Source organism: Marmota flaviventris, chromosome 2, assembly GCF_047511675.1.
Source record: "Marmota flaviventris isolate mMarFla1 chromosome 2, mMarFla1.hap1, whole genome shotgun sequence".
Taxonomy (NCBI): domain Eukaryota; kingdom Metazoa; phylum Chordata; class Mammalia; order Rodentia; family Sciuridae; genus Marmota; species Marmota flaviventris.
The window spans coordinates 36,255,655-36,269,463 of NC_092499.1; the positions used below are offsets into that span (position 1 = coordinate 36,255,655).

Consider the following 13,809-nt stretch of genomic DNA (forward strand, 5'->3'; position numbering starts at 1 on the left):
ATAAATATGAGTCTGTAGTTTTCTTTGCTTCTACTGTTTTATTTGGTCTTAGTATTGGGACTATTGCTGGCCAAGTAAAATGAATTGAGAAGTAGTCTCCTCTCCTCATTTTGACAAAGAATTTGTACAGATTGGCATTATTTCTTCATTAAATGTTTGGCAAAAATCACCAATAAAGCCAGCTGCGTTCAAGGGGTTTTAGCTTTGTTTTAGGCAAAAAGATATTTAGTTATAAATTAAACTTATTTGGGGCTGGGATTGTGGTTCAGTGGTAGAGCGCTCGCCTCGCACACGTAAGGTTCAAAAACAGATTTATTCAGAAGAAAGAATCAAAGAATTTGAAGGTAGGACTACTTTCATTTGTCAAATCTGAAAAGCAGAGAGAAAAAAGAATGAAGTGGACAGACCCTAAGAGATATATGGGACACCGTCAAGTGGATTAACATATACATCGCGGGACTCTCAAATAAGAGATCTAGAAAGGGGAAGAGATACTACTTAAAGAAGTTCAATGAACTCCAAGTAGAATAAATCCAAAGAAACTCACACTGAAAGAAATTTTTTAAATGAAGCAAGACAGAAGCAACTTATCACGTACAAAGGAGCTTCAATAAGAATATGAATTTATGGTATCATAAGAGTAATATTATAACAAAATGGAGTTGGGAAAGCTATATAGGAATATCAGTTTTAATAAACCTCTCCACGCCCTAATCCTACCTACAAATACAACACACACACACACACACACACATTCATACTCAGATTCCCTGCAAACACAGTAGTCATACCAAGTGGGGAGGTGGTGGTAACCAGAGACTGAACCCAGGGGCCCTTAACCCCTGAACCACATCACTAACATTTTTATGTTTTATTTTGAGACAGGGTCTTGCTAAATGTTTAGAACCTCACTAAATTATTGAAGCTGAGCTGGGCATGGTAGCGCATGCCTATAATCCCAGAAGTTTGGGAGGCTGAGGCAGGAGGATTGGGAGTTCAAAGCTGGTCGCAGCAACTTAGTGAGGCATTTAGCAACTCAGTGAGACCCTGTCTCTAAATAAATACAAAATAGGGCTGGGGATGTAGCCCAGTGGTTAAGTACCCCTAGATTCAATCCCCAGTACCAAACCAAAAAAACAAAAACAGTTACTGAGGCTGGCTTTTAATTTTCAATTCTTCTGCCTTGGCCTCCTGAGTCACTAGGATTACAAGCATGTGCCACCACACCCAGCCCAATTGATGTTTTTAAGCAGAGTGACCCACCAAAGTCATGGCTTTCTTAATTGGTAATTCTCTGCCCTTTGCCAATGAAAGTCAGTCAATCACTTTTAAAAACTTATGTTTCTAATGTGAATAAAAAAGGTTTGCAAAAAATAGGAGACATGTTCCCTACCTCTAAAATCTAAAAAAGGAAACAGGACCCATTCCATGAAAAATCAATAAAAACACAGAAATAAGTGCAAAGTAATGTAAGATATACTTCAATTAGCTCATGCTCTTTTACAAAAATAAATACCCATTCACTTACTATTAGAACACATTTCCATTACCTATTCTTGCAAAGTAAAGTAATTTGAAATTTAGTGACTTAAAAACCACAATTGTTTTACTTGTTTGTAATTTTAAAATGGGTAGAACTGGATGGAGGCAGCCTTTCCTTATTTTATATAGTAACTTACAGTGGCTCCAAAGGGCTGGAGAATCCAATTTCAAATTAACCATCTTCACATATCTGGCATTGGCACTATAGGCTGGGCGTTCAGTTTAGGCTTTTAGTCCAGACCTCCATGCTCTTCCATGTGATTAGATTGGGCTTTTCAGAACATATTAGAGTGGGAAATAAAACTTCTAACATAAGTGCTGGTTTCCCCATGAAAGCAAAAGCAGAAACTACCAGATCTTCTTAAGGCAGATGCCCTGAACTGGCATAGCAACATTTCCAATGCATCCTAGTCACATCAACAAGATTCAAGATGAGGGAACTACTAACAGAGAAAATACTGGGAGAAGGGTTAGTTTGGGGTCACCAAAGTAAGTAAAACATGATAGTTTTCCCCAATGCAAAACTGAACAGTTGTCATCACTTCAAACCACACTGAGTTTTAAATTAATATTTGAAAACCTTGTTTAATCCCATTCAACATGTTATACCTAATTATTACTAATCATATTCTACTTCTTTGCCTCCTATTTTTACCATTTCTATCAGATGCATTCATAACCATCCCAAACTAGTAGTGACTGAAATCAATCAACTCACACCTTTCTGTGCAGTAATTTTTTTCCTCCAAGGAGGATAACTTCACTTTACATATCTTTAGGAATGTTTTCAGCTTCAAGAAATAGATTACCAGCTGGACAAGGTGACAGAGTCTGTAATCCCAGTGACTCGAGAGGCTGAGGCAGAGGATCACAAATTCAAGGCCAGCCTGAGCAATTTAGTATGACCCTGTCTCAAAATTAAAAAAAAAAAAAAAGTGTGGGTGGTGACAGAATGTGGTAGAGTGACCCTGGACTAAATCCCCCCAGTAAAACACACACACACACACACACACACAATAGAATACCTACACAACAGACTAAGAGTCTAGACAATAAAGATCTTTATCTTACAGAACAAAGTCTAGAAATACGGAAATAAGTGGTTACAAGTGTGGTTTAGCAGCTCAAGAACACCAAGTATGCAGGTGTTTTTTTTCTATTCAACTATGTGCAGTATGTCAGCTTTTCACCTTTCGTTTTGTACCATCATAGTCGCAATCTTCACATAATCCCACTTGAGGGAAAAAGAAACGGTGGAGCTTTGTCTTTTTTTTTTTTTTTTTTTTAATGTTTTTTTAGTTGTCAATTGATCTTTTACTTACTTACATGTGGTGTTGAGGATTGAACCCAGGGACTCCGACGTGCCAGGTAAGCACCCTACCACTGAGCCACACTCCAGTCCAGAGCTTTTGCTTTTTTTAAGTGGGCGTAAAATATTTCCTAGAAGCTGCCTTCCCTCCATTTCTGTCAAACTCCAGACTACCCTCAAATGTCATTGGATCTGCGATTACAATATTATCTAGTATATAAAAATTGAACATCATTAGGTGGGAAAAACCTATGCCAAGCACAGCCAAGATATCCAAAAGTTACTTGTTTATTTATTTATTTGATACTGGAGATCGAACCCAGGGGTGCTGTACCACTGAGCTACATCCCCAGCCGTTTTTAGTTTTTATTTTGAAACCTTAAAATAAAAGTTACTCGCAAAAGTTACTCAGGATCTCTAAGTTGCTGAGGCTGGCCTTGAACTTGAGATACTCTAGCCTCAGTCTCAATTACTGGACTTCAGGGCGTGCACCATCACGCCCAGACCAAAGGCTATTTTTAACCCAACAAATCAGAAGTCAATCACGGCTTTAAAAACTCCCCAGGTTTAAACGGTCATTAACAATGGCCACATACGATGGCTCTTAACTTCAACCCCCTTCAAGCCTCTGGAGGACACCTTCCGCGCGACCTTACTAAACGTGACCCTTTGCAGCTTTTGCCCACATTAAATATGGCCACAAAGCTCCATTCTTTTTTACTACCTGATCCGTGGTGACAACTCTGGTCCCACGCCCATTTCCAAAAGGGCCTCCTCCTCCGGGCTTGCGTTCTGAGTGCGCACGCGCGAAAGCAAGTCCTCTTCCGGGCAAAATGGCGATGGGCTTGATGTGCGGACGCAGGGAGCTTGTGCGCCTGCTACGGCCCCAGCGTCAGGTAAAGTTGTACCCAAACTGAGAGCCAGGATGCTGCCCTGCCCCCGCACCCTACGCCGGGGGCAGGAGCAGCCGCTGACCTGGTTACCAGGATCTGAGTGTCATGACCTCGGGTTACGTCTCGGTCTCGGAGGGCTCGGTGGCCCCGTTATGTTGTCGGTTTCCAGGGAGTACCTTACCCCGGGTCAAGTTCTCCGCAGCCTCGGGCCTGAACCCCGGAGTGGGTCTGCTGTAACTGAGGTCAGGAAACTCCGGCTTGAGCTCCACCCCATATGCCCCGGTTGCATGCCTTCAGGCCGGCAGTCTGCAAGAGCAGAGCAGCAATGTGCTCGCCTGGATGGCAAGCTGTCTGCTTCTTGAGGGGTGATCCTAGTGAATACCCTGTGGCCTCACGCTGGGCCTTCTGCTTCCAGCATAGATATTCCATTATCCTTTCATCTGATTAGTTCCACAGTATCGTAGGGTCCTCGCAGTGGCCGCGGAAACCGCTGAGAGAGGGGCTCCAGGTCCCAAGCCACTCGGGCTGCAGGCAGCCGCATTATGTCCTCCTCACAACCTCCAGCCACCGCTGCCTCAGTACCTCTGCCATTTCATTTGCAGAAGCCCAGGTAACGAGCCTTTGGTTCCTACTTCTTGGATAGTTTTGTTTTGTTTTGTTTGAGGGGCAAGAGGAATATGTAGCAGGGTTCTTTCCCACGTTTCACCCAGCTTCCCAAAATATTAGCATCTGCTTGGAATGGATTTTCAACTCAATGGGGAAATGATTGAAATACATCAATGAGAGATTTATGTTATATTCAAGGTACTCTTTGCCAGAGTCATGCTAAGCTAATGATGGTAATATGAAACATGACTCCAGGTTTGTGTATTAGGAAAACTATAATTTGCTAATAAATACATGATTTCATGGATGCTGTTTCTTTTTTCTTTCTTTTTTTTTTTTTAGAGAGAGAGAGAGAATAATGTTTATTTTTTTAGTTTTTGGCGGACACAATATCTTTATTTGTATGTGGTGCTGAGGATCGAACCCAGGCCGCATGCATGCCAGGCAAGCGCACTACCTACCGCTTGAGCCACATCCTTAGCCCCGATGCTGTTTCTTAAGAGGCGACCAAGTGGGGTTTTTGGTCATAAAAAGTGAATTGAAGGCTGGGGGTGTAGCTTAGTGGTAGAGCACTTTCCTGCATGCAGGAGACCCTGGGTTCAGTCCCCAGCCCTGAAAAGAAAAACAGTTCAGTTAAAAAAAAAAAAAAACTGATTTGATTTTAAAGATAAATTGTGTGATAGTTTATTTCAACATATGGGGGAAATTGTAATAGTGATAGATGATTGAAGTTCAGGAAACAGTGATTTTGAGAAGTGACTTCCCAGGATGAAAAGAAGTCATGAATTCTTACTTTAAATAATTTATCTTCCTGCCTAGTAGTAAAAAATATGTCCTTTTAAAGCATGAATTCTGTGGACATTGTAAGCCAACCTGGGAGAACAAGAAAAGGAGTCGAGAAAACAGAATCCAGTATTGATTATCATAGAGGACCTCACTTTCTGTGAGTCCTATTTAATGAATACACATATGGCTTCCTTTCACATAGGTCCAAGTACCTCCTGTTGTTCCTGCAACTCCTTCACCCACAGCAGTACCTGAGGTGGCTTCTGGAGGAACTACAGATACAATCCAAGCTGTTGCAGAACAGAGCTTCGCTGAACTGGGACTAGGGTCATACACCCCAGTGGGATTGATCCAGAACCTCCTGGAATTTATGCATGTTAACCTGGGCCTTCCTTGGTGGGGGGCCATTGCAGCATGTAAGAGAAATATATCCTGGACACGGGTAGAATGGGGACCTAGGGATAGAACCTTAAAGATGGCATTTCTGTGAGAGGATTAAGGAAATAGGTGCAGGAATATAAGAGTCAAACAGATAATTCAAGTGAATGGTACAGGTTCATGAAGCTTAGATGCACTCTATTTTTATTTCCTGAAGAGCATTATAAAGTGGCTTGATAATCTAAGATTAAAGAAGTATAGATATTTGAACATGAGCAGGGAGTTGAAGTAAGAGGGCCTTATTAACAGTGATGAAGCTACCCTGGTTTAAGAGAATAGTCTGATCATGTACTGAAACCCCCAAATTAGGAAGGTAACCACATTCCTCTTGTTAAGGTTTAAATTATGCTTTGAATTCTGTTTCTTTCTAACCTTGCTCCTTAAATTATCTCCTCTCTCCTGTGTCTTCAACTTACTTCTGAGTTCTGGACCCCTTGGGCATGAGTCACAGTATAGAAAAGGCTGAAATAAGAGAGACTTTTATCATTGAGGACTTAAAAAATCTTTAACCTAACTATAGAAATGCTTTAACTTCGTTTTAATTCTAGTTTGTGTTTTCCAGGTACGGTCCTTGCCCGCTGCCTCGTTTTTCCTCTCATCGTGAAGGGCCAGCGAGAGGCAGCCAAAATTCACAACCACTTGCCAGAGATCCAGAAGTTTTCCACTAGAATCAGAGAGGCCAAGTTGGCAGGAGACAATGCTGAGTGTGAGTCAGTTACAGTATGAATGTGAGAGGACCACATTTGCAGACATTCTCCTAGAGGAAAGAGACAACCTAAACCAGGAATTGCAACAATTGGGCAAATTCTAAAGATTTAGCTGTTTCTCAGGCCTAACACTTTCAGGGACTGTCCAAGGTTAATTAGAAATTTCATGGGCCAGGTATTCACCCTCACTGACATAACTGTTAGCCCAACCATTAATTGTGCCTCACCTCCCAGTTTACAGGGCCTCCTCGGAGATGACACTTTACCAGAAAAAGCACGATATTAAATTCTTTAAACCCCTCATTCTGCCTCTGACTCAGGTGAGCAAAAACATTTCCCTCCTTATTTCATCAAATGGCCTTCTCTGTATTTTCCATGCCCCAGACCTCCACAAAAGCAGTTGGTGGTGATATACATGGCTTTCAGTGATGGGGTACTGAAAATGTCCCCTCTTTTAAAGTTTGCTGACACTGCTTATCCTGTGTAATAGGCACCAGTCTTCATCTCCTTCTTCATTGCCTTGAGAGAGATGGCCAACCTTCCTGTGCCTAGTATGCAGACAGGTGGCCTCTGGTGGTTCCAGGATCTCACTGTATCTGATCCCATCTACATGTTACCGATAGTAGTCACTGCTACAATGTGGGGTGTCCTGGAGGTAAGCCCAAGTTAGCCAAGTACCAGGCCTGCAACATAAATTGGGAGTAGGGAGTAAAGTGGCTGGAAATTTCCCTGGAGAAATAGAGTCAGTGGGTAAGACCAGATTACTAAAACTGACATATGTTCAATACTCCTTTTCTCTGCTCTCTTGTTTTGTTTTTGGCAGCTAGGTGCTGACACAGGTGTGCAAAGTTCTGACCTTCAGTGGATGAGAAATGTTATCAGAGTGATGCCCCTGGCAGTCTTGCCCATAACCATCCACTTCCCCTCGGTAGGTAATGGCTTAGGAAATGACTCCAAGTCCTCCCATCTAGTCCAGCCACCAGGAATGCAGTCTCTGAGGACCTTCCCTTTATTCTCACCTAGGCAGTATTCATGTACTGGCTCTCCTCCAATATGTTTTCCCTGGGCCAAGTAGCCTGCCTCCGGATTCCAGCTGTACGCACTGTACTTAAAATACCCCAGCGTGTTGTGCATGACCCTGACAAATTACCTCCCCGGGAAGGCTTCATAAAGAGCTTCAAACAAGGTAAGGACATGAAGAGGGGAAAGTGGTCTAAAAAAATGAGTATGGGACTAACAGTTGAGGTCCTCCTTACCCAGGCTGGAAGAATGCTGAAATTGCACATCAGCTCCGTGAGCGTGAACGACGCATGCAGAACCACTTGGAGCTAGCAGCCAGGGGTAAATAATCCTTTCAGGCTAAATTCTGCTTTTCATTTCTTATTTTTCTCTGCTCATTGAGATTTATTTCTCTTCCTCTAGGTCCCTTACGGCAGACCTTTACCCACAACCCTCTACTACAGCATGAAAAGAATCACCCTCCCAAAACCCCCAGCAGCAGCAGCAGCAAACCAAAGTCAAAGCAGCCCTGGCGTGACACACTTGGCTGACTTGTGTTCCCTGCTCATTCTGTCAGGAACTCTGTCTCCTCAAAGAACCATCCTAAAGACAGACTTGATGCTTTGTCCTTGTATCAGGCCTAGGAACTGTAGGATGTGGATATGTTCATTTTTAAAAACTGATTCCACTACAAACTCTTATTCCTGCATATAAAAGTACAGGGGAGCCAAGCAATCTTCCTTTCCACAGGATTAGGAAACCTCTGTACTACATGCTGCTTCCTGATATTTTATTAAACAGAGAAATGGATTGTGTACTTCAGAGAAATGAATAGGTTGGGTCAAGATTGCTTTTGATAGCCCACGCTCTTGGGAAGTATCTGACCGTTTTTACCTGGCAGTAAGACCTTACACTTCTACCCTGTGTGTGTGTTCCAGCCACATTTGCATTGTGGTCATAGAGAAATGACCGATAAGATTGTATCTGAGAATTATAACCACATTTCTTGATAACCTATACAATTGCCATTTCCATCAAGAAATAGATTACTAGATTTTTAGTGAAAATTAAGAATGAAAGGTGATGTTTTTATGCAAAAACTTAACATCTTGCTACAACAGTTCTCTTGTTTGTGTAGAGGTTGTTTTTATCAGCTTCCAATAGCTGGCTTGAAAGGAAAGAAATTGTTTTGGGTCTGTCTATACTCTAGACAGAGTAACTTAGGCTAATGGGAGCTGTCCCAAAGACATTGTATAAAATGAAGCCATTCAAACTTTTAGGAACATAACCCTTTTATTATTGTTCAGCACCTGTGACAGTTTCATATCTCTCTAAAGGGAGACAAGGTTGGAGCATTGTTGGCCCTTTTAAAGGAAAAGAGAAGTAGGTAGTCACACCCAGAGGTGCTCCTGGAACAACGGTGCCACACTACAGTCTGCTTTACCATCCATTTACAAAGTCTGGAACAATACGTAGCAAAACAAATAAATTATTTTGTCATCTCTAAAATGCAAGTTCAAAGGTTGAAGCTGCCTAGACCAGACTCCTGAATGTCGCCTCCAAAGAAGTGAGCTGTACTTCTCAGCTCCCTTGGCTTCAGCCCCTGCTTTTCACATCTCAGGATTCCAGGTAGTATTTAGTTAGATTTAGGATCTTGTTGCTTGGGTATTTCTGCATCTTCCAAATCCATTTCTGCAGCAACTGACATACACAGGACCTGGAGGTACCATGTGGCAGATGCTACAAAGAGAAACAAATTTGAGTTAAAAGTGGGAAGAGGTCAATTGGGTGAAGTTCAAGTAGCACTGAATGGGACTAGGCCCAAAGAGGGTAATTCAGTTAAGGCATATGGCTAATAACAGGAGGGGGCTATGGCAAAGATGACTTGGGAGTCTAGATTTGCAAAAGAGGCCGAAACCTGGCTATCAGGAGCTGAGTGACCTAAGGACCCAAGGCTTACCCAAAGTTCTTCGGAGGCAAAGAGGTCGTTTGTCTTCTGGCACTCTGATAATAAGAAAGTAAAAGGGCAAGCCTGAGAGGGCAATGCCAATGCCGATGAGGGAGTTGATTGTATCACTGTAAAGTGGAACAGCCACCAGGAAGACGGTACAGAGGCAGAAGACAATGGGGAAGAAAATGCTGAGCTAGGGGCACAGAAGAAACTAGGAGTTAGCTCAAGATTCTTGACAACCAGTATAACCCCACCTCCCAAAAGACCAAAGCACTGAAGGGTTAGGGATAAAGCTCAGTAGTGGAACACTTGCCCAGCATGCCCAAGGCCCTGAGTTCAAGTCTCCAGCACTACACAGAGCAGTAAGCCTTCTTTCCATCATGTCAACACAAACTACCATCAAGTCCCAGGCAGAGGTTTCTGAGTGAACTGTCCTGTAAGAATTCTCTTTGCTGGGTGTGGTGGCACATTCCTATAATTCCAGCCACTTGAGAGGCTGCAGCAGGAGATAACGAGTTTGAGGCCAGCCTCAGCAACTTAGCAAGACCGTAAATAAAAAAAAAAAAAAATTAAACAGACTGGGGATATGGCTCAGTGGATAAGCATCCAGTTTAATCCCCAGTTTAAAAAAAAAAAATCTGGGCATGGTGGTGCACACAACTTGGAAGCCTGCAGCAGGTGGATCACAAGTTGGAGGCCAGCCTGGGAGATTTAGCAAGATCGTGTCTCAAAATACAAAAAGGACCAGAGATGATAAAGTGCCTCTGGGTTCAATCCCCAAAGAAGGAAAGAAAAATGCTTCAGATAGAGCAGAGGTGGGTTGGAGATAAGTTACCTTGAGGGGACGAGGTCGATCAGGCTCCTTCCAGCGTAGATAGAGCTGACCCACAATAGAAAGTCCCACAAAGAACCAGTAGCTGAAGCTGTAGTAGTTAATGAGCTGGAAGATGTCCTCTACACACAAGTAGATCAGTGCCATGATACCCTATAAGTACAAGCCCAAATTAGCTCCAAAGTGCTTTTTCACCCCTGTTGGCTCTCTTCTTACCCCTTTAAGACTCAAGTTTTGTCCTTCACTCCTTTTCCATCAGAAGTTAATAGCCTCAACTGGATTTTCAGTTGTTTCTTCAAACTTCTGCCAAGTTAACCCTCTTTAAACGGGCTGGGGTGGTGGCTCAGTGGCAGAGTGCTCACCTAGCGTGTGTGAGGCACTAGGTTCGATTCTCAGCACCGTGTATAAATTAAATAAAGGTCCACTGACATCTAAAAAAATTTTTTTAAATAAATACATAAATAAAACACAAAACAATCCCTCAATCATTTCATAAGGCCCTCTCCATAATGACCAGCCTTCATTTCCAGCTCTTCTACTACTCAACTCCATACTGATTTACTGCAGGACTTTCTGATGCTATTTCTCTTACAAAACCTATCTCTACTATTTGCAATGCTAACCTTCAAAATCTATTTTAAAAACACTTCCTCCAAGTAGTCTTTTCAGTCACCCTCTATCCAGGGACCATTTCTTAAACACTACCTGTCATGGCAGTTAATCATTAAAATGTATTCCTTGTACTTTATGCCTTATCTAAGACTGGAGGTGGTTACCATTGCTAAGAGGAGTAAGATTCTCAGGAATCACTGCAGCAGTTGGTACAGCCTCGCCCATGATGGTAGTCCATCATTCCATCAATACTTTTTCTATCAGAGTCCCCTTTAAGACTTTCAGGAAGCTACAACACTCATATCTACTACTACTAAAACTTCCTGCACAATCTGGCTTTCAGTATTCTTGGATCACTTACGTTGAAAAGCAGAGAAGGCACTGGCGTGAACCGCTCAACATGAATCATGCAGATGGCATCAGGGAGATGGCCTTCTCTCGATCCCACAAAGAAAAGCCTATTTAGGTAAGTTAGAAGAGTGTGAAAAAACTGTGGGGCATGGGGAACAACCTGGTTCACCTGCCACTGCCCTTCCTCTCTGCTATCCCTTTAAAAGGCTCAAATAATACAGAATAGAGTTCATTGTTGAGATTAATAAGAAGTTAAGGCTGCTGATGGGAAGAAGAAAGGTTGAGGAATGCAGGAGGTTAAAGTCCAAGTCCTGTAAGTTGTACAGTCTCCTGACCTAGCTCTTCATAATACGAACCCTCGTAGCAAAAGATGCCACTCTTACCGAGAAGCGGCCACAATGGAGGCATTGAGGCCACCAAAACAGGATAAGGCAACTGCCAGTGGGATTGTCCAGTTAAATATTCCAAAAATCTGGTCTGCAAAAGTCTAAGGGAAAGACATGGAAAATAGTCATTAGTAGGACGTAAAAGGAATGAAAGGCATCAATAGGCATGCTCCCAGGGATCCAACCCTTCTTCCACATTAAGGGTAATAGTTTCTTCTTACAAGCCCAGAATCCCAATGTACTCCTTTCAAAGCTCTCTCCTTTCCAGGACTGTGAAGAGCTGGGATATACCCCAAAACCCACAACAAACCCTCAACCTTCTGCTAGTAAAAATCTTTACCACGGCAACAGCATCACTGGCCAAGATGTCTCTCATATCTAGCACCGTGTAATAGGCCACATTGGTCAAGATGTAGATGATGGTGACAAGAGGCATGGAAATGCCAATGGAGAGGGGCAGATTCCTATAGTTAAACAAAAATAAAGTATACATCAGTCCCACAGGTTCATCCTTATCTCTTAATCCTAGACTTTACTGCCATACTCATCTTTCCAAAGATGGAGACTTCTGCTACATTTCCCCAGTGCCTCAGCATTTGAGGTTGCCTACAATACTGGTTAAAGCTGTAAACTTGTAAGAACAAATAAGCTGTGTGTAGTAGTACACACCTGTAATTCTGTCTACTCAGGAGACTGAGGCAGGAGGACCACAAGTTTGAGGTCAGCCTGGACAACTTCTTATCTCAAAAGAAGAAAATGTTTAAAAAGAGGCGAGGAGGTAGCTCCATGATAGAGCACTTGCCTCACATATATGAGGCTCGGGTTCAATCTACAGTACTGGAAGGGAGGGAGGGAGAGAGGGAGGGAGTAAGGAAGGAAGGGGGTTAGGGGAAAGGAACATCATACCAGGAGAAACAGCTGTGCAAAAAAAAAAAAAAAAAAAAAAATCAGGGAAAGGAATTGACAAAGAACTAAGTCACAGCATGACAGCAGCACAGGAAGAGGGTAGTGATTTTATTTTTGCTTCCAAAGATGTTGGTGTCAGTATCCCTTCTCTAAGATTATCACCACAGGAAAGTTTAAATTAAGAAAAATATAAGAAGAAATGGAGGCAAATTGTGAAATCTAACATCTCCAAAGATTAAGATAGGCCTTCAGTAGGAAAAACAGAATGTATATCTGAGCAAGCAACCTGGGAAATAAATGATTTTTGATCTAAAAATATCCCCCAAGGACTCATGTGTTAGTGTTCAGAGGTGAAAAGACTGGATTAGGAGAGCTATAACCTCATCAGTGGATTAATCCATTTGATGCATTAATTATGTGAATGGACTACTAGGTGGTAATTATAGAGCAGTAAGGCATGGCTGGAGAAAGTAGGTCTCTGGGGGTGTACCTCTGGGGACTATATCTTGTCCTTGACTCCTCTTACACACACACACACACACACACACACACACTGCTTCCCAATTGAGCAGCTTTCTTCTACCATGAAATTCTGGTTCACCTCAGGCCCACAGCAAAGGAGTTGGCCAACCATGGACTGAACCTCTGAAACTGAGCCCAAAATACATTTTTCCTCCTCTAAACTGCTTCTATTAGGTATTTTGATCACAGCAACAAAAAGCTGACACACACCTTCATCAGTTTGAGAATGTCAGGTGCCATCCTAATTGGTCCCCAAGAGAAGCACAAAGACCTGTCAAGATTCCTCTAGCCAAAGAAGCCACGATCTTTATAAACATCCTTGACAGCTAGACTACCAAAAAGAGACAAGGGCAAAAACTCTTAAAGTCACTCAACTTCTGTCCAGTAGGTGGAAGCACCAACTAGGCCTCAATCCTGCTTCTAATAACTCTATTCCCAAAGTTGCAACTCCAGATGTATACCAAGATGGCTCTGTTTCTCAAAGCCAAAAGGAGTTTATTGGTATGAGAACTTTTATTCTTTTGAAAATTTACAGAAATCCACTCCCTGTCAAATCTTACTTCTCAGAATCATAATGTTTTAGAGCCAAGAAAGATCCTATAAGATCCCATAGATCCTATAATTTAACCCTCTTAATTACAGATAAAGAAGCATTCAAAGAAAAGGCACAGTCATTGGTTAGATGACTCTCTCAGGGTCATCTAACCAATCAGTGATAAGACAAACTCCAGACCCACTGACTCCCTGTCCAGTGCTCTTTCCACTTTGCTCAACTACAAAGCTATTTAGAGTAATGTTGGCAAGTGATATAGTTAAAAGACTGAAACAATACCTCACTGTTAGCATGAATTAGGGAAACAAGGAATGACCCAGAAAGGAAGCAAAGGAAGATTTCTGGACATCTATGGCCTAAAGTTATCTATGTAGGGATAAAAATGGATAAAAGACTTATCAAGGGAAAAAATTTAT

General features: G+C 42.3%; 2 protein-coding genes across 5 annotated transcripts in view; one reads left to right on the top strand and one right to left on the bottom strand.

Moving 5' to 3' along the window:
* The first annotated feature begins 3,642 nt into the window (after window positions 1–3,642).
* On the top strand, window positions 3,643–8,090 carry Oxa1l (OXA1L mitochondrial inner membrane insertase). The gene is made up of 10 exons (XM_027920147.2): window positions 3,643–3,747; window positions 4,193–4,354; window positions 5,339–5,552; window positions 6,137–6,280; window positions 6,516–6,601; window positions 6,772–6,936; window positions 7,105–7,209; window positions 7,305–7,467; window positions 7,542–7,622; window positions 7,704–8,090. The coding sequence occupies exons 1-10, from the start codon at window positions 3,685–3,687 to the stop codon at window positions 7,829–7,831; spliced, it is 1,311 nt and encodes a 436-aa protein (XP_027775948.1). The 5' UTR covers window positions 3,643–3,684; the 3' UTR covers window positions 7,832–8,090.
* A 464-nt stretch (window positions 8,091–8,554) lies between these two features.
* Slc7a7 (solute carrier family 7 member 7) overlaps window positions 8,555–13,809 on the bottom strand; it is a 58,415-nt gene continuing 53,160 nt past the window's right edge. For all 4 annotated transcript variants that reach the window (XM_027920142.3, XM_027920143.2, XM_027920141.3 and 1 more), the window contains exons 5-10: window positions 11,753–11,876; window positions 11,410–11,513; window positions 11,037–11,133; window positions 10,067–10,216; window positions 9,241–9,424; window positions 8,555–9,020 (exon numbers count right to left, since the gene is read on the bottom strand). In XM_027920142.3, the coding sequence (XP_027775943.1) occupies window positions 8,917–9,020; window positions 9,241–9,424; window positions 10,067–10,216; window positions 11,037–11,133; window positions 11,410–11,513; window positions 11,753–11,876 (763 nt within the window). In that variant the 3' untranslated portion in view covers window positions 8,555–8,916. The remainder of the gene's footprint in view (window positions 9,021–9,240; window positions 9,425–10,066; window positions 10,217–11,036; window positions 11,134–11,409; window positions 11,514–11,752; window positions 11,877–13,809) is intronic.

What these genes read in the sequence shown, in the direction of transcription:
- Oxa1l (XM_027920147.2), top strand. Translation starts at nt 3,685, where the DNA reads ATGGCGATGGGCTTGATGTGCGGACGCAGGGAGCTTGTGCGCCTGCTA. An exon ending in TGCTACGGCCCCAGCGTCAG is followed by an intron (nt 3,748 to 4,192) that starts GTAAAGTTGTAC and finishes TCATCTGATTAG; the next exon opens with TTCCACAGTATCGTAGGGTC. An exon ending in GGCAGGAGACAATGCTGAGT is followed by an intron (nt 6,281 to 6,515) that starts GTGAGTCAGTTA and finishes CTCACCTCCCAG; the next exon opens with TTTACAGGGCCTCCTCGGAG.